The following is a 27,433-nucleotide window of genomic DNA, read 5'->3' as shown; positions in this document are numbered from 1 at the left end:
ATATAGTGCTTCACTGGCTGAGAGAACAGAAAAGGACAGAGACAGGTTGAGGACAGGTGAGGGCACAGGGCCTGCTCCCGGACCATGCCAACTAAGGGTTGTGTCTGAGGAACCTACCGACTCTTGGCTGGGGATGTCTGATGTCACTTGCAACGAAGTCAAAGATCGAGTTAACCAATCAAGAACCGCTGGGTTGCTGGTCACGACATGACTGCTAGCTAACACTGGGAGCTCAGTCCTCTCAAAGTAACCCTTGTTGCCACGCTCCCTTACTCTCCTGCAACCTGTGCCTGCACCAGAAACATTTGGGCCTGTGCCTCTCCCCTGTGCAGTGCCTGTCACTCCTCTGTCTGACATACTGTTAGATCAAATAAGTAAATAAAAAGGAAATTAATACACGCCAAAAAAAGGCTTTAGAGCATATAACTGCAGTCGTGAACGGCAAATAAAGTTTTTATTTGCCACTAATACACGCCAAAAAGCTTTAATTTTCTCACTTCACCACACAATGGCTAATAAGCCCTTTTTCTTTTCCCCCACTAATACATGGCAAAAAAAGCTTTAGCACATATAACTGCGGCTACGAACTGCAAATAAAGTAATTTTTTTTTGCCACTAATACAAGCCAAAATGGGCTGTAATTTTCTCTCTTCACCACACAATGGCTAATAAGCCCTTTTTATTTTTCCCCACTATTATACTCCAAAAAAAGGCTTTAGAATATATACAGTATATATATGATCCTGGACACTTTAGTGAAGATAGAAATATCCCACAGAGGCGTCCAGGATGATTGCCGAAAAAACGCATCAAAACCGCATGGAAACCGCATGGTGTTAGATGCGTTTTTTGGTCCATTAGAAGCACCTGACTCACATCAATATGGGGATGAAAGGACTTTCACATACCCAGCTGCAAACACAATCTAGAGCATATTTTCGTTTTTTATCTGTGTAGAATGGTATTTTAAATATTAAGACCATTAATATATATTAAAAATTATTTGACAATGTTATTTTATAGCGAGGATTTTAATGGGAATAGACTCAATGAAACACTGGATCAAAAATTGATCCATTTCAGGTTTTTGGAACATCTTATCCAGACTTTTGGAAGAACTTCTCCACTATATAAGAAAGGGATTGTTTGGGGGACTGATAGCTACTGAGGAAGGGGTACTTCTAAACCCCGAAACGCGTCTAGCCTAGACAGGACCCCAACATTTGGACCACTTGGGAAGCTGGAGATTTGACTGGAAAGTCGCAAAGAAAGAACTACCTGGCACAAGAAAGGTACACTTGGAAAAGAAAGTGTAAGGCCTGATTCCATGGTGAAGGCCTGAACACATGTGCCAAACAATTGCAGTTGTGCGAGTTTACTACAAGATATGGTCTGCAAACTCAGAAGTCCATAACTGCATCTTTGTCGACTTATCAAAGGAGACGGTAAGACCGTACGATTTTATCCAGCAATTATTTTCCAGCGATTTAAAAACTGCATTATTATTCCAGTGGGACGCTGCTGGTGGATGCTATTAGCGGGACGCGGCTTGAGTTTGTTCTTTGATTGCTCATTGGGACTTTGCTTTTTTTCGGATATCCCTGTCATTTATCGAAAGAGACATACATAAAGGACATTGGATTATCGCCAAATTTTAAATATTTGACTTTCCCATACACATATCTGCCGAATATTTATACGAGTTTTTATTCTATTGTATTCCTTGAATTTTAGTATTTTATATTGTAGTATTTGTCATATTGGAGTACTGCACATTGTGTATTATGGTGTAGTGGACAGGTATTTTTATTACAGTTTTACATTATCATTGTCAATAAATACAGTTATTCATGCTATTATATGTTAATAAATTTCAAATGGTCCAGATATCCTGAGAGTGCCCAGTTACTTTTGTTCTCATATATATAAATATATAACTGCACCACACAAGGGCTAATAAGACCCAAATAATAAGAATGGTTTGCTAGAATTACAGAGGTATTGCAAACCTGAAATGAGCAGCAGTATAATGGCAATTTGGATCCGCAGTCAGTGCAGCAAGGTGAAATAGGATTGCTCTTATTACCCAGGCAGCACACTCCCCTATTGAACCCAGTTCTGCTTCAATACTGTGGAATAATTCCTCCCTTTCCTTTCCCTACACTTCTAATGCTCTTTCCCTGAACTTGTATTGAGCAAAATATAAGTTTTCAAGTCTTTCCTAGCACTGTCCCTAGCGCCTGCTGACGTCTCTCCCTGCACTAAGTACACTGGAAAATGGCCGAATCCAAGTTGGCTGAGGCTATTTATAGGGCTGTGACATCACAGGGCTGGCTGGCTGCTTATTGGCTGCATGCATAGTATTGTAGGTGATCCCTTATTCCCAGAGTTCCCTGCTCCATGTCCTAACATGTGCAGCAGCCATTTTAGGAAAAAAATGTGATTCGTTACTACAAAACGTGAGGAAATTCAGATTCAGTGTGAATCGAATAAAGCTGTAACAGCTAAAAAGATAAAGTGAGAAATAATTCAGCGTGTGGAGTGCACATTTGTTGATCCTCACTCTATAGCATTTCAAGGTGTTTGCTTGAACTTAATTATATTATGCTCCTTATAATTATTTTGATGCATTTTTATGGTAATACTATACCCAATAGTAGCCTTTACGCTAACTTGGAATTTTGGACAATAAAATTACCACTGTCTGAATATCTTTAATTCCATTAGAAATTCATTTGTCTGCTTAGGCTTTCCATACATAATAAGATTACATTGCCAATGTTAATATAATGTTAAAACATGGTTAAATTCTTGTTTAGCATGGTAAAGCAATCGCTAAAGAGAGACACACGGAATGTATTAAGAATGACTTCTACAAAGCAAAGCTTCGAATGATCAGGGAGCATGACCAGTATTACATGACTTGACCTTTCATAAGGTGTTGATTTTCTTTTCAGAATTGTCTTGGGCTCCAGTAAAATGTAGTATTTACAGACAATATATACTGTAAAATGCGGTCGGAATGGAGGAATACAGTCATTTTAGCACAAGGATTATTTAAACATCTACTTTCCTGTAGAACTCAGAAATAGATAAAATTTTGAAAAACGTGTACCTGTTCCAAAATTGTGTTTATTCGTTCAACTTCACAGTCAATTACAAATCTTTTCTCCTGACGTCTGTCCATTTCCTCTATGATGCGTTTATATTCCTGAACATCTTTTATATTCCCCACTGATCTAGCTGTCACTTGCCAGTTGTTCTGTACCGCTGCCTCCATAATGGCCTGAAGAATAGAGAATCCTGAGGAAGAGAAATGACACAATCAGTCTCTTTATTGTTAAGATTATGAAAAGAGGTCTTTCTAATAAAAAACATTATTGCAAAATGGTTTTCAAGGAGCATATATCACGAAGGCACACCAAGTCCCTTCTTTATGGCCTGCTACCCGCTTATTACACTGCAATAATACCCGCTGGCAGGACATATTTCTACATTGAGCATTTCCTCCGACTTTACATGGTGAGAAGTTCTAAGTTTTTAAGGATAAAAAAAGATGAGCAACCTGAAAATTACTAAATAGCTAGATTTTTTACATTTTTGCTTTTCGATTCATAAAAGACATCAGTTTTTTGAGTAAACCGGCACATCCAGGACTGGTATGATGCTGTTATAGGTTCAATCAAAGTTCAAGACAATGTGATTAAGGACTGCAAAGTATTTTGCAAAGTGAACTTCCAATCAATTAATAAATTTAATAATGAGCAATACCGTAAAACAAATCCTAAAATCTGCAAGTCATACAGAGCTCTATGCTTGCATATTCTACAGGGTGTAAGTTCCATTGACATGACCATGTTGCTGCTATAAAGCTATTGAAAGGGGGGGCATATCTTTCATGATCCCCTTTGCTGTTTAGTGTCGAGAACCTGCACATGATTCTACACTCGACAGGATCTGTTAAAGAGAACCTGTCAGTGGCAAAAGCCATCCCAAACCGCCTGCAGTACCTTCAAGTAGCCGGCAGTGAGTTTCTAATGATAATTTTCTTACTGCATTCAGATCAGGCAGAAGGATGAAAAACGTTCTTTTATCCTCCATCTGCGCTATTTTCCAGTCATGCTTGCAGTCAAGCCCCTTCGCCTGTGACTGACAGCCGGCTGTCTGGCACAAGCGCTGTCAGTCACAGGCGAGGGGCGCGGTTACCTTGACTTGAAGCCTTAATTTCAAGCCTGACTGGAAAATAACGCGGAATGCAGTAAGAAATTAATCATTATAAACTCACTGCCGGCTACTTGAAGGTACTTGGGATGGCTTTTGCCACTGACAGATTCCCTTTACGTTAATTAACATTTGGGTGGTCAATTGTCCTAAAGGCAGTGATATTAGACAGAAATAGGATGTGGGGTTGAATGATTGTTATACAAATGACATGACCACTTTCCCTATAGATATGTCAGTGTTTTTTTTGCCAGTTATAGCCGTTTCAGTAGTCCACACACAAATGATTATAGAATCGAGGAAGGAACAATGGTCTTGACTACACATTTTGAGGGACGGCATTTACTGAATGTTTGCTGAAGGTTGCATCATAAACACTCAACCATCAATATCTATCAGTCAAAAATATAAACAGCAGCGGACTTGTTTCCAGATTATGATGGTTGTCAATTATGGTGACAGTGCTTGTTTAAAACGATAACTTTTTGGAAGCAAATGACCCAAAGTGCTTCCTTTCTTGTTGAAATTGTTCATTCTGAATAACTTTTCACTAAAGTTACTGGGCACCATAAGGGTCATGGGAAGTCAGTGAAAAGAATAAAAAATACCAGAAACTCCTGTCCTTGGTGGTAAAACCCAACATAATAAGGAGGGATCCATTTTGATCTCTATGTGGCCGTCTCTGCTATGTGCACCACTGCTCCTGATTGACTTCCCTTACACTTCTAGCTAAGACTCCTGTGGAGCAGGAACTTTCTCTATTCTTCTTTTTCTGAGCTTGGTCTCGTTCTTGGGGGGATTCACTGTATGGTGTTAGAGACTGATTGCTAGGAGCATAAGCCGCTTGGGTGCGTTTCCTATTCGTCTGCTAGCAGCTATTCGTGAGGTTCCGTTCGGAGTTTGGAGCATTTCCTTGTATGCCGTAACAAACACCATCCCCACAGTGAAACATGGTGGTGGCAGCATCATGCTGTGGGGATGTTTTTTAGCAGCCGGGACTGGGAAACTGGTCAGAGTTGAAGATGGATAGTGCTAAATACAGGGATATTCTTGAGCAAAACCTGTACCACTCTGTGCGTGATTTGAGGCTAGGACGGAGGTTTACCTTCTAGCAGGACCATGACCCCAAACACACTGCTAAAGCAACACTTGAGTGGTTTAAAGGGAAACATGTAAATGTGTTGGAATGGCCTAGTCAAAGCTCAGATCTCAATACAAAAGTAAATCTGTGGTCAGACTTAAAGATTGCTGCTCACAAGCGCAAACCATCCAACTTGAAGGAGCTGGAGCAGTTTTGCAAGGAGGAATAGGCATAAATCCCAGTGGTAAGATGTGGCAAGCTCATAGAGACTTATCCAAAGTGACTTGAAGCTGTGATTGCCGCAAAAGGTGGCTCTACAAAGTATTGATTTTAGGGGGGGTGAATAGCTATGCACATTTACTTTTTCTGTTATTTTGTCCTATTTGTTGTTTGCTTCACAATCAAAAAATAAAAAAAACATCTTCAAAGTTGTGGGCATGTTCTGTAAATTAAATTATGCAAATCCTCAAACAACCCATGTTAATTCCAGGCTGTGAGGCACCAAAACACGAAAAAAGTCAAGGTGGGTGAATACTTTTGCAAGGCACTGTAAGTGAGCATTTTAAATGAGAAAAATCCAAGTTAGGTGAGATCTTGAATGCTCTCCAATGCTGTTACATGCTATGACATAATCAAAAGCAAACACAATAAACTGAGAATAGCATAGGATCAGTGATTAGTGCAACAGCGATGACCTTGCACAGAAAGGGTTGTAGAGCTTCTAACAATAGAGAAAATAATTGTGTATGGGTAATATCTGCACATACGTACTGAAGCTGTATGTTTTCCAATTGCAATTCTTAACATTTTGGAATTTTCATGAATAGGAAGCATTGTGATGTTTTTTACAATGAGAAATGAAAGTAACAATAGGCATAAAATGAACATATATTTTAAAGATGTCAAAAACGTATATAAAAGTTTTAAGAACAAAGGGGCACATTTAATAAGACTGTTTTTTTAGATGCTGGTCTTAATAACCCCTACACCTGGCGGTGGATCCACCGGAGTTATGAAGAGGCGCCGGCCACTTCTATATATAAGACAGCTTCCTAGCTGTCTTACATTTAGACCATTTTCTACGACTCGAACAGGAGTAGAAAGTGGTAAATGAGTCCTCTTCCCTACCCACACCACACCTTTTTTAGACCTGGTGTGAGCAGGGAGAAGTTGCAGATTGTGGTGCAAAGGATCTTTGCGCCACAATCTGTGCCAGAAATACACCTAATTTAAGCGTATTTCTGTTTGATAAATGACCCCCAAAATCTATCTATCTATCTACGGTATCTATCTAGCCTCTTTTTACTTTTATTGCCTTTAATGGGTTCTTTGGTAAAATAAAATTGAAAAAAAAATAACATGAAAGTAGAACATAGAAAATGTATAAAACCCTCTCACTAGTGCAGCGTGCTAGTCTAGACTCAAATGCCTGAAAATATTTCTTATAATGAAAATGAGCAAAAATTATTTGGTGAAATGAAAGAAAAATGAATTTCTGCCATGGTTTTTCGGGTTTTGTTTCTATGGTGTTCATTACTTTCTAAAAGGGACATGCAGATCTTAATCTGTGGGTCAGTACGGTTACGATTATACCAAACATATTGTTTTTATTATGTTTTACTACTTAGAAAAAAAAACTTGAAAAAATTATTTTGTTTGCATCGCCATTGCTTTTTTATGTTTTTTTCTATAGATCTGTGTGGGGCTTGTTTTTTTTTTTTGTAGGATGAGCTCTAGTTTTCTTTAGTGCAAATGAAAACTATAGTTGTATGTACCAATGGGGTACCTATGACTTCTTGATCACTTGTTATTTCATTTTTTAGTAGGGGAAAAGTGACCAAAAAAATGTCGAATCACATAATTAAATTTTTTTCCCCTTAAGGCATTCAACATACAGGAAAAATATTTTTACAGATTATTAGTTTGGATATTTTTGGACATGGCAATACATATTATGTCTATTTTTTTGTGTGTGTGTGTGTTTTTTTTTTACTATTCATTTTATTCCCCTTAGTGGACATGTACATGCAATCTTCTGATTGCTTATATAATATATTGCAATAAAATGCTATTGCAATATATGGGATTCTGACAGACTGCCTGTGAAGTTATGCCTCGGGCTTGGGTTCACAGGCAACTCAATATGACTTACCTAGGAGCCCCATGACATCACCTCAGGGGCTCTGGTCAGAGGGCAGAGGGAGCACCCTCCCTACGTCCAACTGCACAGATGACCAGGGCATCTGAGGGGTTTAATGATCGGGATCAGAGTCATTGCAATAAAATACTATTGCAGTGTATTGGATTCTGACAGACTGTCTGTGAAGCCATGCCTCAGGCTTGGGTTCGCAGGTAACTCACTATGACTAACCTGGGAGCCCCATGATTTTACAGGAGGGGCTCTGGTCAGAGGGCAAAGGGTGCACCTTCCCTCTGCCTAAAAAGCACAGATAACCAGGGCATCGCGGCCTGGTACTGGCTGTATTATAGTGGTTCAGGCTGAAGGATAATTTTGGCACATTGCTAGACTCTTTACTCTAACTTTACATTACATATTGGCTTATTTGTTAAGTCATGCTCACTTATCAAACAAGGCATAAAAGATATCGGAGATACTCATTTCTTGCTTAATTTAAGCCTGAATTCTGGTATATTTTTAGTAAAAAAAAATCAGCCCCATTGCGTATAAAAATTATCTAAAGTCCACATTGGTCACCAAATAACCACCAAAAAATCAAACTGATATTCCTACAATTAAAAATGTTGGCTAAACTGCATCTTGTGCTTAAAATTGAAAAATTTCCCTAGACCTGACTGGTTGAGATGAAGTCATAGGGGGCGATTTATTATTCCATGTTTTTGGCCAAAAAAAAGTTGCAAACACTGCGTTTGGGACTTGCCATTGCATCAAAATTTTGTTGCAAGTGGTGTTTCTACGCCACGCTAGCCACTTTAATGGGGCACTTTTACACCAGTCTTCTGCTATATGATTAGAATTAGGAGCATATACTGCCAGCCGATGTGCATAATATATATCAAGGCGTGTACCTCGCCATAAATTAAGCACATCTTCCAGTAGTGCAGGGAAGATCACAGACTGGCATTAAAAGCCAGTCTATGATAAGTCTTCCCCCATAGTTTTGTACTACTACTTCTGGACTACTGCTAATTAATCTTTACATTTTGTAACTTAGTTTTGTAAACTTAGAGGGAAACCTTCAACCTCTTGTTCTGAATATATTATCCCATTCATTAAATGTGCTATTAAATGGGTTTACAGAAGAGGTATCGATTAACAGAAGCTATGGGTCACAAGGAATGCCATTACTAAGTACTTCCCTGCAGATTTGCCGCACACTTGAATGCAAAGGTAACATTTTGGGTAATTAACACTAGATATGGAAAATGTTTTATTTTGCAATCACCACCAATATACAGTACATTTGCGTTTGACAGAGACATCTGTTTCAGTACCATTCAGCACCTGCACCATCTGCTGTGTAATTTGTACATCACTTACTGTTTTTCACAAATTAAATATGCATCTAACTCTTCGTTCTCTATTTTCCACTATAATGATTTTTTGTGTTTTTATCATTATGCACTTACTATTATTTTCACTAATACTTGGAAGCTTTAATTGCAGAGGCCCTTAATGGTTCTGCATAGAATCCCTTCACTCTTCCTAAAATGTAATTCTTCTAACTCATGTTTGTGGCCAGAATAGGCTTGCTGTTTTATTTAGAGCTAGGTCATTATATAGCAGTAAATTAAAAATTCTGCTTGACAGCTTAGACCACTGCGCCAGCATGTGAGAAACCATCAGTGCCAAATATATGCCTCTGGTAGGTGAACCATAACCATATTAAGACTATATTTTGTGTTGTGCATGAGATTGTAACATACAGAGATGCTGCTGTAACATCTAACTCCATCAGAAGAATCAGATCCTTGGGCAGGATGGCCATGTAAAGGAGATTCAGCCCCAAAAGGAAGTGGGCATGTAATACTGCTCTAGTGTGTGCACAGTCAGTATGTGGCTCAGTCAAAGTAGAGACCCGGAGCCATGAGAGGAGAAGCCACAATCTTTTGATCCTGGTGCAAAGTATAGGCAGAATTAGCAGGACACTGGAGCACCTTGTGGAGATTGGAGCTTAAAGAAGTTCTCTGAGATTTTGATATTGATGACCTTTCCTAAGGATAGGTAATCAATATCAGATTGGCGGGGGTCAGCTGTTTGAAGAGGCCACAGTGCTACCTTGAGTTCTACAGACTCTTCCTAGGCCATGTTTATTGGTTATATAGCCTAGGTGTAGCTCAGTCCCACTCAAGTGAATGGGGCTGAGCTGCAATACCAAGCACAGCTGCTATCCGATGGACAGAGCTGTGCTTGGGAAGCTGTGAAGAGGATGCTGCACTCACCAGAGGGCCACGACCTCCTCAAACAGTTGATTGGAGTTGGTCCCTTGTGTTGGATCCCATCAATCTGACATTGATGACCTATCCTATGGATAGGTCATCAATATCAGGATCTCAGAAAATCCATTTAAGGAACCCCAGGATTGTACAAACTAAAGAGGACACAGATAAGTCACATTACTAGGACAAACTATTCTAGAAAAGGTCATCTTTGTATGCAGAATATTGTTCTGAAGTTGTCCTCAGCTCAATAATTCGTGATTACGGAGCGGCAGAGACTATTCAAGCATTATATTATCCTGATTACAATTGTGTACCATATGAATATAAAAGTTACGTCAGCCTGTTACAGTTCTTACAATTTAAATCTGTTTACTGCATCATTTTCAATAAAGAGACGGGTTAATCACAACCTAGTTTAAGTCTGTTTGTTGCCCGTTCTTCTGAACAGTACCTTGTTGTCAACGTCACCTACCAGCATGTGGTTTCAGGGATTAAGGAACTCTAACTTCATTCTCTGTATGGCCTCAGCAGAACTATGTACACAAAGGCTACATTGCGGTACACAGAGTCACTGTGCCACCACAGTGCCATTTTAGGAAGATGACACTTTCTTTAATGGAATATATTACAAAGTTTAATATGTTATTATGCACTACAAATACGTATGGTTTGAAATGCATGCAACCAAGACCAACTCATAAACAACTTATTTTGCTGAACCTTTAGTCAATGTCTGTTTAAAGGAAATACTAGATATATCAGCATACTTTGTAAAAATTCTTTCTCTATATGTCTGTTCTACTCTTGTTCAATGAAGTAAAATTGACAATTAAGAATGGCGAATACAGAGAATAGATTGAAGTACTTTTATCCAGAGTACCACAGCAGAATGTATCTTTTTGAAAAAGTTCATACATACTTGGAATGCATTAAGTAACAATTTTCTTGCTCACTCTTCTTTGATTCCCTTTTAAATTAATGAGATAAAATCTTTCCATTATAGTTTTTCTCTGTAGGTTTTGGCTAACAAGTACTGACCAATTTACTGCCATGTAGTTCCAAACTTGTCTCTATAGATCATCTTGCAAGAATAATATCATTCAGTATTTTAACATGTCTATATCTCTTGCTTTATTATCTTACTTTATTGTAGAACCATAACTTTATGGAAATTGTAAATTAATCCTACAGCTTCCAAAAAACAAACCCAATACAAAAGAAAAAAATAAAAGTGAATTAAAGGGTATTTTTTAAACCTTAGAAAAATGCAAAAACAATGCTAGTCCCCCAATCCCATGCCAATCGAGTGCATAGGCTCCGATGGTGCCCCCGTTCTTTGTCTACAAGCATCTGGCACATGACCAATGCAGCCAATAAGTGACCTTAGTGGTCACTGGCTGTACCACTTCTATTATGGCTCCCTTCACTGAGTGGTGATGCCAGTAGTATGGCACATGACAGTATATGTTTATAAAAGACTAGGAGAACTTCTTCACTGGATCAACCAGGGATCTGAGAGGGGAGTAATAGTATTTTTTGTTATAACATTTTCTGCCTTTTGTATTTTTTCAAAGGTCAGAAAACCCATTTAACACAATAGTAATAAAATGGAGTGTATTGTGCTATTGGAAACTTCAGTTACCAGTTAATTGAAAAAAGTCACTCAAAGCAATGGATTGCTTCAAAAATCTGAATCATTTCTTCACTTAAGTAAATATTGAGACAACTTTTTGAAACAATATTCTGCACTATGTTACAACTCAAGAAATAAAAGCAATTACATATGCTATAAAATAAAAATGTTGAACTTACACCATAAGCCTGCTATATTAAAAGTGCCATTGTAAGGGGGAGCCAGCGGTGCGCGTTCTCCATGTAGCGCCACCGGCATCCCGCTGGTGAGAAGCGAGGACGTGGCCTGCGGCCTCGTCTCCATGGTGACGGTGGGGTGGGGAGGACCCGGCCGCGAACGCTTCCTCAGAATGGCCGGCGTCCTCCATCCCCTAGGCAACGAGCAGGAGGAGAACTGAGCGCCGATAACAATGAATCGGCGCTCGGGAATAGTGAGGGGCAGGACATGAGTCACGTGACTCATCTGCCAGGGGTATTTAAACAGGTAACCTTCTGGCCACAGGTTGCCTGTGATTGGTCTATTTACTCTTACTAGCGTTATATGTACATTGAACTTCTGTTTTTTACCTCGACTTGGTATTTTCCCCCTTGTACTGGCGTGACTTTTTGGCTTCTGACCTGGTTCGTATCGACCTTGCTTTGTTTCTTCCCTTAATGCCGTTGTTATCTTCCGCCTCTGGGTTCACTCCTTCAGTGTTTATGTGCCTGCCTGTCACTACTTTTATTGTTCTTTAGGCCCCTGCATGTACGCAAGCTAGGGACTGCCGTCCGGTTATACGCCGTCGGTTAGGATGGGCCGTGCAAGTAGGCAGGGACAGAGGTGTGGGTGGAGTTCAGGGCTGCACGCATCCCCACCCCCACCATGACAGCCATATAAAAAAGCAACCAGAGCTACAGGTAATCACACCTATACATGGCATTATAGTCCTAATGTAGACCAATAATGAAAACTTTGGGGGTAATTTATTAAGCTGAAATACGCCTACTTGCGGTGTAATGGTTAGTTCAATTCTGCGACTTTTCTCTGCTCATGTCAGGTCAAAAATTGTGGGCATGGCGTGGGCGGGTAGGGGGATGAGCCGGCAGGGAAGGGCGTAGAAAAAGGTCTAAATGTAAGACAGCTAGGAAGCTGTCTTACATTTAGACCTGGCAGAGGTTCCACTGAAGTTATGAAGAGGTCGGCCACATTGTATAGTCCTTCTTCATTGTTAATGGCCGTGCGGCACCTTTAATGCACCTTTAAACAGGGGCTGTTGCTAGTATGGGGTTTGGTTTGTTAGATGGACGTACAATATGCATATTATTGCTGTTCTTGCATGAAATCTCCTGCTGGTTATTTGTCAGTAAACACAGAATATTAATCAGCTCTGGCATACCCACTTCTCCAACTCCAGCACTCTCCTACCCTACAGGTGGGTCCCCTTCTTTTGTCATCTGCTTTTCCTCCTTTTCCACATCATCTAATATCGATGAGAATATGTCATCAGGAACATCCAGCTCTTCCTCTCTCTGCATCTTGCTGACTTTTCTAGGGCATGGAAACTTTGAAGGATGATTTGGAGGGAGTAAAGCCAGCAAACGATGAGGATGGTCATCATTAAGACTTGGCCCCCCTAAAGGGTGCAGACTGGATGGTATTGGTTAGCCTGCTAACACTGGAGTAATAAAGGTTTCCATCTTGTTGATATTGAATTACATTTACGACCGATGTAGGAATAAGTAAATGTAGGAATAAATAAATAAAACTGACTCTGAATGTCTCCTTGCAGTTTCCCTGCACCCCCGCTCTCCAATATTCTTCTATTAATCATTTTCAGCAACACTGTCCCTAGAACATGAGTGCTTGCCACGTCTCTCCCTATGCTGAGCTCACAAAACATTGGTGAAGACCGCGTGGGATGAGAGTTTTATAGGGCTGTGACATCACAGGGGACGGCTATCGGCAGATTGGCTGGCTGCACAGCACTATGGGTGCTCTCGCATTCTTCTTAATTTCACTTTGTAACATTTGCAGCAGCCATTTTAGGACAAATTAATTTGTTACAACGAAGTGCGAAGAAATTTGGATTTACTGCGTATCGAAGTTTTCCTAAATTTCAGACCGAATTCCGCTTTGAACGCTTTGCTCAACACTACCTATTACATATAGATAACAACCAGTATGGTTTCATGTTTTCTACTAGAAAATTACAGCTATCTTCTAAATCTTGGATGTTATGAATAATGCCTCCATTTTATTTTAACCTACATTTAAATAATGTGCTCTCTGTGGGGTTTTAAAAAAAAACCAGATATAGCTACTGACAATTTAAAGGGGTTTTCCAGTTACACTCACATATAATTATTCCAGCATTTTGACTTCTCAACTGTGATCTTTTATATTCTGGCACAAGACTCACAGGGAGCGTCTGTTGCATCAGCTCTTTACCTCTCCTTCCCCTCCCAGCTCGAACATTATTCTGTAGATCTAAGTCTGCTTGAAGCCCTGTTGGAAAAACCCCATCCTAAGGCACCAGCATAATTGCTGACATCATGTCTACAGGGCAGAAGCCAGAAGAATGAGCAAAACACCACTCTCAGAGGCAAGGTCATTAATGATGTTATATTAACTGGTTAGAGCCTTACAAGTCTGATGTCGATGTGACATTATTGGGATAGAGAACCAACTCAGTGAAAAATTTCACATGACTGAGGTGAAGTGTAGGAAGAGTGCAGGGTATTACAGATAAACAATCACTTTTGTAAGCGTTGTTTCCTGTCAATTGATGCTGAAAAATTGTAAAACTGGAATACCCCTTCAAAGGGGTATTCCCATCTCAGACATTGATGGCATATTGCTAGAATATGCCATCATTGTCAGATAAGTGCTGGTTCTATGTCATTTACCACTACGAGAGTTCCAAAAATAGTCAAGAGCTGGCTCAGCTATTTCCAGCAGTCTCATAGCGGTGGATGGAGAGTTGGCTGTGCATACACGGTGTCCTCTCAATTCACTTCCAAAAATAGCTGAGCGCACTCCCATGACTATTTTCAGCTCTCCCATAGCAGTGAATGGACAGCATGCCAGGGGTGGGACCCTTACCCATTTGACATTGCTGGCATATGCTAGCGATATGCCATCAATGTTTGAGATGGGAATAGCTCTTTAAGCTTTACATACTGCGATTAGATTCAAATAGAAAGCCCAATACCCAAATTTAAACATGTCAAGAATAATTTTGACTTAAAGAACATTTTCCTTTAAAAAGTTTACAAAAGCCATGCATGATTTTCTTGTCTTACTGATCATGTATATGGTGTATAGAATCCTCACTATTACAGTTTTTTCCTGTTCTTTCCCAATCACAAATCTTTCTTTTTAACATCAGATTCTTCTATTACATTGTATTCCTGCAGGTCTTCCAAAAGGTCCTTCAAAAATACAATGCCTTTTTATGTTTGCTTCTACAAACCGCTATACTCCAGGGGAAAGATATGGCAAGAAAAGCATCAAAGTGCTTCTCTACAGAGAAGAAACTACTGCAGAGGAACCATCTCTGGAGAATAATGTCAGACACCATCACAGATCAATGCTTCCCCAACTTTAACTATTTATTTCCAATGATTTTTATGACAACTCTACAGAAAAACAAGGTAAATGTGCAGCAATAACTAGTACATTATTAAACTCTACAGAAATCCTATTGAAAGCTATCCTCAATAATTGAGGTTGGGAAAACATTTTATATTGAGCCTACCCATAAATCTAGCTACCATCGCCACCAGTTTAAAAGAATGTCATGTAAATATTTTGCTCATTTGTCTGTATTTTGAAAAAATGCTTGATTTGTCATAGGGACACATCAAAGGTTTTGGCCACTGAAGGTCAGAGTGCTGAGACCCTCTCTAGAGTGAGAAGAGAAAACCACTCACATATGTAGAGTGCTGCAGGAGACAGGCTGAATAGAAAGCCTATCAACCCATTTTGATTCCATCCTCTGCAGTGAGAGTACTTCCATCCTTGTTCTACAGATGATGATCGTCTCAGTACTTGACCCCCTACCAATCAAAACCGATAATATGCTGCAATGACTTATCAAAAGGTATTTTTTCAAAGTACAGGGACACTTTAAGGAGAACTTGTCACATTCTTCAAAAATTGCAGCCACCATTAGTCTGCTGTAGCTACAACTCAAAAAAATATTTTGATTCAGTTCTGACCAATTGGTGCTGGTATTTTTAGCTCAGGGGTGGACTGGCCATAGACCCTACAGACCGAGGGGGCTGCTCAAGCCCTCCTCATGGCCGATGGCCAGGTACATAATGATCTGATGCTCTTAGCATCAGTGATGAGCTGCAGGGGGAATATTTGAATTTGCAATATTTTACAAATATTTGGGTAAATATAAGTTATATATTTGCAAATTTGAGAATTCGTAATCTCCAGTCATTATTTTCTTGATTGCAAAAATCGGCAATCGGAAAATTTGCGCTAAAAATGCACCCTTTAACTTGGCCCACAAGCAAGAAGCAGAAATAGCACTATATTCTAGATATCTACAAATTCTCAAAGTGTCAATATTCGCAATAAAAGTTTGCTATTAGAATATTCACGATCAACACTATTCATCAATTAATACTAGCAGCATTGACAGCGACCACAGTCAGGTAATGGCTGTTTCTGAAGGACAGGTTCTTTTAATGTGAGATGATACACAAACCAATCTATGTAACAGTGCATCCATGTAAATATTTATAATTTTGTATCTTTGGCACTTTTTTGCATTTTTGAATATAGTTTTATACACACAACCGTATTGAACAACTATAGAATTTAGTACCATGCTGAGTTTTTTTTTTTTTTTTTTTAACATTTCTACAGTTCTCTCCATTCCCTTCTGTGGGAATTGTGGAAATAGCTGAGATCTCCATTCAGTCTCCACCTTGATATAGTAGCCAACAGTACAGCAGGTTAGGGATTGAAGGACTCCCCTTCTGGAGACAAGTAGAGTTCCCAGAAGTAGGTCACACATCTATCAGACATCTATGGCATATCCTTTGGCTTACCCCTTCAGCGCACCATTGTGGGATTTGATTGTGTGTCTGATTTAAGTTGTTGTATATTGATTGTTGGGAGTTGTAGTTTATATTATGACTGTCTGGTCATTTTGTGATGAGCTTGTGCTCATACAAGTAGTGAATCTAAACAAGCAGAGCTACTTTATAAATGGCCTGAATCTGGTAGGTTTATTTCAGACTACCTGAGAGTCCCATTAGACAACTTATAGTGAGCTAATTGAGGAAAGCTAGGTACATTGACTAACCCTGAAAAAAAGGAACAGAAATGAAGCACTACCCATAGGATTTTTAGAAATGAAAATAAGTCATATAATGCTGAACAATTCGGTAGAAAAACTGTAAATCCATAGTTGTTATAAAAGTACACTTTTCATTGCAGAATGGGTATAAACTAAGGGATATCAAAATATTTCAGAGAGATTTGTCCATATGTTAGATAGAATTCTGTTGTGATGTCTGTATAACAGATGGAGACAGAAAGAGTGATATACTGTTGTAACCAATAGACCATGCCAGGACTAGTGATGTCGCGAACATAAAATTTTCAGTTCGCGAACAGCGAACGCGAACTTCCGCAAATGTTCGCGAACTGGCGAACCGGGCGAACCGCCATAGACTTCAATAGACAGGCGAATTTTAAAACCCACAGGGACTCTTTCTGGCCACAATAGTGATGAGAAAGTTGTTTCAAGGGGTCTAACACCTGGACTGTGGCATGCCGGAGGGGGATCTATGGCAAAACTCCCATGGAAAATTACGTAGTGGACGCAGAGTCGGGTTTTAATCCATAAAGGGCATAAATCAACTAACATTCCTAAATTGTTTGGAATAACGTGCTTTAAAACATCCAGTGTGTGTATACGATCAGGTATGATGTTGTATCGATCAGGTAGTGTAAGGGTTACGCCCGCATCACAGACATTGACAGACCAAACTCCCCTTTTAATGCACCGCAAACAGTTCATTTGCACAACCGCAAACTCCCCATTTGCACAAGGTTGGATACCAAGCTAGCCACGTCCCGGTGATGTCATTGAAGGTTTCTTCCTCCACCCAGCCACGTACAACACCAAGGGTCCCCGAAAGGTCAATTGAATTGATTTTTCGAACGGGGAGATGGTTAAAAAAACGCTGGCTCCCTCCCCTTTGTTTTTATCCACGGTGACTGCGTCTGCGCCGTGCAATTTACTGTCACACCCGATATGAGTGGTATTTTCTGTAGTACTATTCTCATCAGTTTAATCCCTCTAACGTCCCCGACTCCCCAATCTGGGGGCCATTTATTAAACAGATTTTTCGGACGGGGAGATGGTTAAAAAAACGCTGGCTCCCTCCACTCTGTTTTAATCCACGGTGACTGCGTCTGCGCCGTGCAATTTACTGTCACACCCGATATGAGTGGTATTTTCTGTAGTACTATTCTCATCAGTTTAATCCCTCTAACGTCCCCAATCTGGGTGCCATTTATTGAATAGATTTTTCGAACGGGGAGATGGTTAAAAAAAACCTGGCTCCCTCCACTCTGTTTTAAACCACGGTGACTGCGTCTGCGCCGTGCAATTTACTGTCACACCCGATATGAGTGGTATTTTCTGTAGTACTATTCTCATCAGTTTAATCCCTCTAACGTCCCCAATCTGGGTGCCATTTATTGAATAGATTTTTCGAACGGGGAGATGGTTAAAAAAACGCTGGCTCCCTCCACTCTGTTTTAAACCACGGTGACTGCATCTGCGCCGTGCAATTTACTGTCACACCCGATATGAGTGGTATTTTCTGTAGTACTATTCTCATCAGTTTAATCCCTCTAACATCCCCAATCTGGGGGCCATTTATTAAATAGATTTTTTGAACGGGGAGATGGTTAAAAAAACGCTGGCTCCCTCCACCGATATGAGTGGTATTTTCTGTAGTATTATTCTCATCAGTTTAATCCCTGTTACGTCCCATATCAGGAATTGCCTTTTATGAAAAACAGTCAGTGGAAGCGGGCCTGACACACACTGGCAGCAGGCAAGCAACTGAAATTACACTAAAGTGTAAAAATTAAATGCCTTATTTATCGGCAAGCTACTGTGCCACCCGGTATGAGTGGTTGGCACTGGCAGTGGGCACACTACAGTCAGTAGAAGCGGGCCTGACACACACTGGCAGCAGGCAAGCAACTGAAATTACACTAAAGTGTAAAAATTAAATGCCTTATTTATCGGCAAGCTACTGTGCCACCCGGTATGAGTGGTTGGCACTGGCAGTGGGCACACTACAGTCAGTGGAAGAGGGCCTGACACACTGACTGGCAGCAGGCAAGCAACTGAATTTAGACTACTGTCTAAAAATTAAATGCCTTATTTATCGGCAAGCTACTGTGCCACCCGGTATCAGTGGTTGGCACTGGCAGTGGGCACACTACAGTCAGTGGAAGCGGGCCTGACACACACTGGCAGCAGGCAAGCAACTGAAATTACACTAAAGTGTAAAAATTAAATGCCTTATTTATCGGCAAGCTACTGTGCCACCCGGTATCAGTGGTTGGCACTGGCAGTGGGCACACTACAGTCAGTAGAAGCGGGCCTGACACACACTGGCAGCAGGCAAGCAACTGAAATTACACTAAAGTGTAAAAATTAAATGCCTTATTTATCGGCAAGCTACTGTGCCACCCGGTATGAGTGGTTGGCACTGGCAGTGGGCACACTACAGTCAGTGGAAGAGGGCCTGACACACTGACTGGCAGCAGGCAAGCAACTGAATTTAGACTACTGTCTAAAAATTAAATGCCTTATTTATCGGCAAGCTACTGTGCCACCCGGTATCAGTGGTTGGCACTGGCAGTGGGCACACTACAGTCAGTAGAAGCGGGCCTGACACACACTGGCAGCAGGCAAGCAACTGAAATTACACTAAAGTGTAAAAATTAAATGCCTTATTTATCGGCAAGCTACTGTGCCACCCGGTATGAGTGGTTGGCACTGGCAGTGGGCACACTACAGTCAGTGGAAGAGGGCCTGACACACTGACTGGCAGCAGGCAAGCAACTGAATTTAGACTACTGTCTAAAAATTAAATGCCTTATTTATCGGCAAGCTACTGTGCCACCCGGTATCAGTGGTTGGCACTGGCAGTGGGCACACTACAGTCAGTGGAAGCGGGCCTGACACACACTGGCAGCAGGCAAGCAACTGAAATTACACTAAAGTGTAAAAATTAAATGCCTTATTTATCGGCAAGCTACTGTGCCACCCGGTATCAGTGGTTGGCACTGGCAGTGGGCACACTACAGTCAGTGGAAGAGGGCCTGACACACACTGGCAGCAGGCAAGCAACTGAATTTAGACTACTGTCTAAAAATTAAATGCCTTATTTATCGGCAAGCTACTGTGCCACCCGGTATCAGTGGTTGGCACTGGCAGTGGGCACACTACAGTCAGTGGAAGCGGGCCTGACACACACTGGCAGCAGGCAAGCAACTGAATTTAGACTACTGTCTAAAAATTAAATGCCTTATTTATCGGCAAGCTACTGTGCCACCCGGTATCAGTGGTTGGCACTGGCAGTGGGCACACTACAGTCAGTTGAAGTCGGCCTGACACACACTAGCAGCAGGCAAGCAGCTGAAATTACACTAAAGTGTAAAAATTAAATGCCTTTTTTATGCAAAGTCCTGTGCCAGCCGGTATGAGTGGTGGGCACTGGCAGTGGGCACACTACAGTCAGTGGAAGTCAGCCTGACACACACTAGCAGCAGGCAAGCAGCTGAAATTACATTAAAGTGTAAAAATTAAATGCCTTTTTTAAGCAAAGTCCTGTGCCAGCCGGTATGAGTGGTGGGCACTGGCAGTGGGCACACTACAGTCAGTGGAAGTCAGCCTGACACACACTGGCAGGCAACTAACCTTAGATTAAAGTGTAAAAATTAAGTGCCTATTTTTTAAGCAAAGTCCTGTGCCACTCGGTATGACAGGGGTGGGCACTGGCAGTGGGCACACTACAGTCAGTTGAAGTCGGCCTGACACACACTAGCAGCAGGCAAGCAGCTGAAATTACATTAAAGTGTAAAAATTAAATGCCTTTTTTAAGCAAAGTCCTGTGCCAGCCGGTATGAGTGGTGGGCACTGGCAGTGGGCACACTACAGTCAGTGGAAGTCAGCCTGACACACACTGGCAGGCAACTAACCTTAGATTAAAGTGTAAAAATTAAGTGCCTATTTTTTAAGCAAAGTCCTGTGCCACTCGGTATGACAGGGGTGGGCACTGGCAGTGGGCACACTACAGTCAGTTGAAGTCGGCCTGACACACACTAGCAGCAGGCAAGCAGCTGAAATTACATTAAAGTGTAAAAATTAAATGCCTTTTTTAAGCAAAGTCCTGTGCCAGCCGGTATGAGTGGTGGGCACTGGCAGTGGGCACACTACAGTCAGTGGAAGTCAGCCTGACACACACTGGCAGGCAACTAACCTTAGATTAAAGTGTAAAAATTAAGTGCCTATTTTTTAAGCAAAGTCCTGTGCCACTCGGTATGACAGGGGTGGGCACTGGCAGTGGGCACACTACAGTCAGTTGAAGTCGGCCTGACACACACTAGCAGCAGGCAAGCAGCTGAAATTACATTAAAGTGTAAAAATTAAATGCCTTTTTTAAGCAAAGTCCTGTGCCAGCCGGTATGAGTGGTGGGCACTGGCAGTGGGCACACTACAGTCAGTGGAAGTCAGCCTGACACACACTGGCAGGCAACTAACCTTAGATTAAAGTGTAAAAATTAAGTGCCTATTTTTTAAGCAAAGTCCTGTGCCACTCGGTATGACAGGGGTGGGCACTGGCAGTGGGCACACTACAGTCAGTTGAAGTCGGCCTGACACACACTAGCAGCAGGCAAGCAGCTGAAATTACATTAAAGTGTAAAAATTAAATGCCTTTTTTAAGCAAAGTCCTGTGCCAGCCGGTATGAGTGGTGGGCACTGGCAGTGGGCACACTACAGTCAGTGGAAGTCAGCCTGACACACACTGGCAGGCAACTAACCTTAGATTAAAGTGTAAAAATTAAGTGCCTATTTTTTAAGCAAAGTCCTGTGCCACTCGGGATGACAGGGGTGGGCACTGGCAGTGGGCACACTACAGTCAGTTGAAGTCGGCCTGACACACACTGGCAGGCAACTAACCTTAGATTAAAGTGTAAAAATGAAGTGCCTTTTTTTTAAGCAAAGTCCTGTGCCACACGGGATGACAGGGGTGGGCACTGGCAGTGGGCACACTACAGTCAGTTGAAGTCGGCCTGACACACACTAGCAGCAGGCAAGCAGCTGAAATTACACTAAAGTGTAAAAATTAAATGCCTTTTTTATGCAAAGTCCTGTGCCAGCCGGTATGAGTGGTGGGCACTGGCAGTGGGCACACTACAGTCAGTGGAAGTCAGCCTGACACACACTGGCAGGCAACTAACCTTAGATTAAAGTGTAAAAATTAAGTGCCTTTTTTTAAGCAAAGTCCTGTGCCACACGGAATGACAGGGGTGAGCACTGGCAGTGGGCACACTACAGTCTGTGGGCCTGCAGCTCCTCACACACAGGCAGGCCAGGCAACTGCAATATGTATATAAAGGAAAAAAAAAAAAGCAGACTAATGTTGCAGCCCTAAAAAGGGCTTTTTGGGGTGCTGTCAGGACGCTGTCCTTACAGCAGAGATCAGATGAGTCTTTCAGGACTGGAGTGGACACTGAATTCACTAGCCTAGCTATCGATTTCCCAATTAAATCAGCAGCAGTTACAGTCTCCCTCCTCTCACTAAGACTGCAGCTTCAGAATGAATCTAAAATGGATGCTGTGCAGGAGGTGGGAGGGTCTGGGAGGGAGGGTATGCTGCTGATTGGCTGGAATGTGTCTGCTGACTGTGAGGTACAGGGTCAAAGTTTGCTCAATGATGATGTATAGGGGGCGGACCGAACATCGCATGTGTTCGCCCGGCAGAGGCGAACGCGAACAAGCTATGTTCGCCGGGAACTGTTCGCCGTCGGATAGTTCGGGCCATCTCTAGCCAGGACTGTTTAACTTTTCAAACTTAATTTGCCCTAATATTCCTATTATAAGCATCTGTTGTAAATCACAAGAACATAATTTGTCCAGCAGTTCGACATACGCCCACTAAAGGCCTTTGGTCTCTACATGTTCCCAATCATTGGAGAAATCCCAATTAAAATAACAATTAGATACAAGCTATCTAAAACAATAGGCTTTTATCCAGTGGAGATGTAGATTCCCGGTCAGTGGTCCACAATTATGGCTTCTCTACAGCTGCAGTTTCTCTCCAGTACTCTGTATAATGAGTGATCTGAAAGGACACACACATTCATTTCTTGTCATTTAGACTTTTTTCAATCTTCCGAGCAAATGTAGAAGAAAGAAACGTATATAGATGGAAAGAAACTGAAGTGAAATAAGGACTCATAAATCATATTAGTTAGCTGTACAGTAGCTTAGACACAGAGAACATTAGACATTAGGTGCGCAAGCTGAAGTAGTGGGACCATATTAGCATACAAAGTGGCTTTTGGTTTCAAGGCTAATGCACACACCATTCATATTTCTAGCAATTCCATTACAAGCGTCGCTACAGCATGAAAGAGTTAGGCCCCTTTCACACAGGCGAGTATTCCACGCGGATGCGATGCGTGAGTTGAACGCATTGCACCCGCACTGAATCCCGACCCATTCATTTCTATGGGGCTGTGCACATGAGCGGTGATTTTCACGCATCACTTGTGCGTTGCGTGAAAATCGCAGCATGCTCCTCTTTGTGCGTTTTTCACGTAACGCAGGCCCCATAGAAATGAATGGGGTTGCGTGAAAATCGCAAGCATCCGCAAACAAGTGCGGATGCAGTGCGATTTTCACGCACGGTTGCTAGGAGACGATCGGGATGGGGACCCGATCATTATTATTTTCCCTTATAACATGGTTATAAGGGAAAATAATAGCATTCTGAATACAGAATGCATAGTAAAATAGGGCTGGAGGGGTTAAAAAAAATAAAATTAAAATTAAACACCTTAATCCACTTGCTCGCGCAGCCCGGCTTCTCTTTCGTCTCCTTCTTTGCTGATTGCAGGAAAAGGACCTGTGGTGACGTCACTTCGGTCATCACATGGTCCGTCACATGATCTTTTACCATGGTGATGGATCATGTGATGGACCATGTGGTGACCGGAGTGACGTCACCACAGGTCCTTTTCCTGCAATCAGCAAAGAAGGAGACAGAAGAGAAGCCGGGCTGCGCGAGCAAGTGGATTAAGGTGAGTTTAATTATTTTTTATTTTTTTTAACCCCTCCAGCCCTATTTTACTATGCATTCTGTATTCAGAATGCTATTATTTTCCCTTATAACCATGTTATAAGGGAAAATAATACAATCTACAGAACACCGATCCCAAGCCCGAACTTCTGTGAAGAAGTTCGGGTTTGGGTACCAAACATGTGCGATTTTTCTCACGCGAGTGCAAAACGCATTACAATGTTTTGCACTCGCGCGGAAAAATCGTGCATGTTCCCGCAACACCCGTGTGAAAGAGGCCTTAAGTAAGCTGATGGGAATGCACCCCATAAAACCTTTGGACAGATACCCTGAGATTAAGGCTACATGCACACAAACGTTATTTGTTTCCATGTCCGTTCAGTTTTTTTTGTGGATAGGATGTGGACCCATTCATTTCAATGGTTCGCAAAAAATGCAGACAGCCCACCCTGTGCTATCCGCATCAATATGTCCGTTCCGTAGCCCCGCAAAAAAAAATAGAACATGTCCTATTCTTGTCCGTTTTAGGCATTGTTATAATGGATCCGCAAAAAAAAAAAACACGGATGGCATATGGATTTCATCTGGGTTTTCTTTAGCGGACCGCAAAACACATACGGTCGTGTGCATGTAGCCTAAAGCTAAGTCTGGATTCTTACCATTCATTTTAAGGCATGATATCACAGTACACATAGGCTAAAAGGGTATTTTTTTGTTCTAGTCACGGTTTTGCAATGAAGCCGCCTGACATTTCACAAATACTGACATATCTGACCTGATATTTAAGGGTCTCTCAATTAAAGCCATGAACACTTGCCTGCATGATCGCATATAAGAATGCCTTTGCATTAATTGGTTTGTAGATCTTTAAAATTTGACTAAATTAATATAATTTATCAACCTCATAACAAATAAATCAAGCATTACTATAATTTTTTGGGATGAGAAGGATTTTTTAGTTTGTTCGTAATGTTACTTCAATAGAGGTTGTGTACTGGGGCCCAGATTAAGGGCTCGTTCACATGAACGTATTTTGTATTCCGTATACGGACCGTTTTCTGCGTTCTGCATATGGTCCGTATACGAAACCATTCATTTCAATGGGTCCGCAAAAGATGCGGACAGCACTCTGTGTGCTGTCTGCATCCGTTGCTCCGTTCTGTGGCCCCGCAAAAATGTATGAGTCCTGTCCTATTCTTGTCCGTTTTGCGGACAAGAATAGGCATTTCTATAATAGGCCTCCTGTTCCGTTCAGCAAATTGAGGAAGGCACACGGGCACCATCCGTGTTTTGCGGATCCGCAATTTGCGGACCTCAAAAAACGGCACGGTCGTGTGAACGAGCCCTAAGGCTGGTGGAGCGCCCTGGGAGAAAGTAGTAGTTGCCAGTAGTAGCAGTAGTTGCAATATTAGTAGTGTTATTAGTGTGGAAAGCATATAAGTGGTCATTTATTAAAGTTTTTCACCACTTTTTGGCGTATTTATGTTGCAGATTTTGTCGCAAAGGTGTTTTGTGGCAAAATCTGTGACTTTCCCCGCTCACGCCACCTTTGCAAAGTGGTGAAAAGGGGAGGTATGGCATGGGCGTTGAAGAGGACAGGCCAACAGACCACTCTCATTATTCATTTTCCAGGCCAGTTTTTAGTGTGGAAAATTAACTTAAACTATGCCCTAAATTTTAACCTTACCTTAAACCTTAACCCTTTCATGACCGGGCCCAAAAAAGGCCTGAATGTCGACGCAACTTTTTGTGATTTTGTGCAAGTGGTGGTTTAGTGACCGTAGCTTTTTTATTTGTTTGACTACCAAAAGAATTTTTGCCATTTATTTTACTTGACACTTTTTTATTAGAATGTTATTTTAGAAGTATTTTTCTTTTTTTAGGTTTAATTTGGAGGAAAACCACTAATTATTATTAAAAATATATATTTTTTTAATTTAAGCTTTTTTTCTTAAATATTAAAACTGACACAAAAATGAATTATTAAAATGGGTTTCCTATTTTGTGACAATCGTTTTCATATATAACATGTATAGGTATGAGAGAATGGGGCGACTATGGTGAAGATTTCTGTTAGCCACTGCATTTTTAAATTATTATTTTTTTACTTATATTATAATTTATTTTTGGCAAATAATATCTCCCCCAGGAGGCCATTAAAAGACCTCTGGAGGACACAGACTTTTATTTGTCACTGTTTCCACTGTAACTGGGGCATTCATAGGAGCCCCAGTTACAGGGAAAAACAGCCCCCTGTGGGGGCATTACACACAGGCAGAGCTGATCAGGTCTCCTTAGACCCTGCAGCTTTGCTTCTGCCTCTGCTCCAGAAACCCCCGGTGATCATGTGACCGCCGGGACTAACAGAGGAAGCGGCTCTGATGCTTTTTGCTCCCTCCACCATGCGCTCGTATAGTGCTCTCCTGCCTGCACAGGAGAAGGCAGAAGTGGTAATAAACTGCTCCTGTCTTCTCCTCAGGGTCCCCGCTGTATCTGCTAGATTGCAGGAGCAGGAGCTTTAATCCCAGTGCTGATCAGCGCTGGATTAAAGCGCTGCCTGCATGTGTATATACGTGCTATCTGCATGGGGCATGTGCAGATGGGAGCTATATACATGGAGTGCAGAATTATTAGGCAAATGAGTATTTTGACCACATCATCCTCTTTATGCATGTTGTCTTACTCCAAGCTGTATAGGCTCGAAAGCCTACTACCAATTAAGCATATTAGGTGATGTGCATCTCTGTAATGAGAAGGGGTGTGGTCTAATGACATCAACACCCTATATTAGGTGTGCATAATTATTAGGCAACTTCCTTTCCTTTGGCAAAATGGGTCAAAAGAAGGACTTGACAGGCTCAGAAAAGTCAAAAATAGTGAGATATCTTGCAGAGGGATGCAGCACTCTTAAAATGGCAAAGCTTCTGAAGCGTGATCATCGAACAATCAATCGTTTCATTCAAAATAGTCAACAGGGTCGCAAGAAGCGTGTGGAAAAACCAAGGCGCAAAATAACTGCAGATGAACTGAGAAAAGTCAAGCGTGCAGCTGCCAAGATGCCACTTGCCACCAGTTTGGCCATCTTTCAGAGCTGCAACATCACTGGAGTGCCCAAAAGCACAAGGTGTGCAATACTCAGAGACATGGCCAAGGTAAGAAAGGCTGAAAGACGACCACCACTGAACAAGACACACAAGCTGAAACGTCAAGACTGGGCCAAGAAATATCTCAAGACTGATTTTTCTAAGGTTTTATGGACTGATGAAATGAGAGGGAGTCTTGATGGGCCAGATGGATGGGCCCGTGGCTGGATTGGTAAAGGGCAGAGAGCTCCAGTCCGACTCAGACGCCAGCAAGGTGGAGGTGGAGTACTGGTTTGGGCTGGTATCATCAAAGATGAGCTTGTGGGGCCTTTTCGGGTTGAGGATGGAGTCAAGCTCAACTCCCAGTCCTACTGCCAGTTTCTGGAAGACACCTTCTTCAAGCAGTGGTACAGGAAGAAGTCTGCATCCTTCAAGAAAAACATGATTTTCATGCAGGACAATGCTCCATCACACGTGTCCAAGTACTCCACAGCGTGGCTGGCAAGAAAGGGTATAAAAGAAGAAAATCTAATGACATGGCCTCCTTGTTCACCTGATCTGAACCCCATTGAGAACCTGTGGTCCATCATCAAATGTGAGATTTACAAGGAGGGAAAACAGTACACCTCTCTGAACAGTGTCTGGGAGGCTGTGG

General features: G+C 41.6%; 1 protein-coding gene across 2 annotated transcripts in view; it reads right to left on the bottom strand.

The window, feature by feature from the left end:
* Positions 1 to 27,433, bottom strand: part of GRIA3 (glutamate ionotropic receptor AMPA type subunit 3) — a 382,312-nt gene that overhangs the window by 157,324 nt on the left and 197,555 nt on the right. For both annotated transcript variants that reach the window (XM_040405082.1, XM_040405083.1), the window contains exon 4: positions 3,116 to 3,303. In XM_040405082.1, coding sequence (XP_040261016.1) covers positions 3,116 to 3,303 — 188 coding nt within the window. The remainder of the gene's footprint in view (positions 1 to 3,115; positions 3,304 to 27,433) is intronic.

Source organism: Bufo bufo, chromosome 8 (genome assembly GCF_905171765.1).
Source record: "Bufo bufo chromosome 8, aBufBuf1.1, whole genome shotgun sequence".
NCBI classification, from domain to species: domain Eukaryota; kingdom Metazoa; phylum Chordata; class Amphibia; order Anura; family Bufonidae; genus Bufo; species Bufo bufo.
This window is presented reverse-complemented; position numbering and strand designations above follow the sequence as displayed.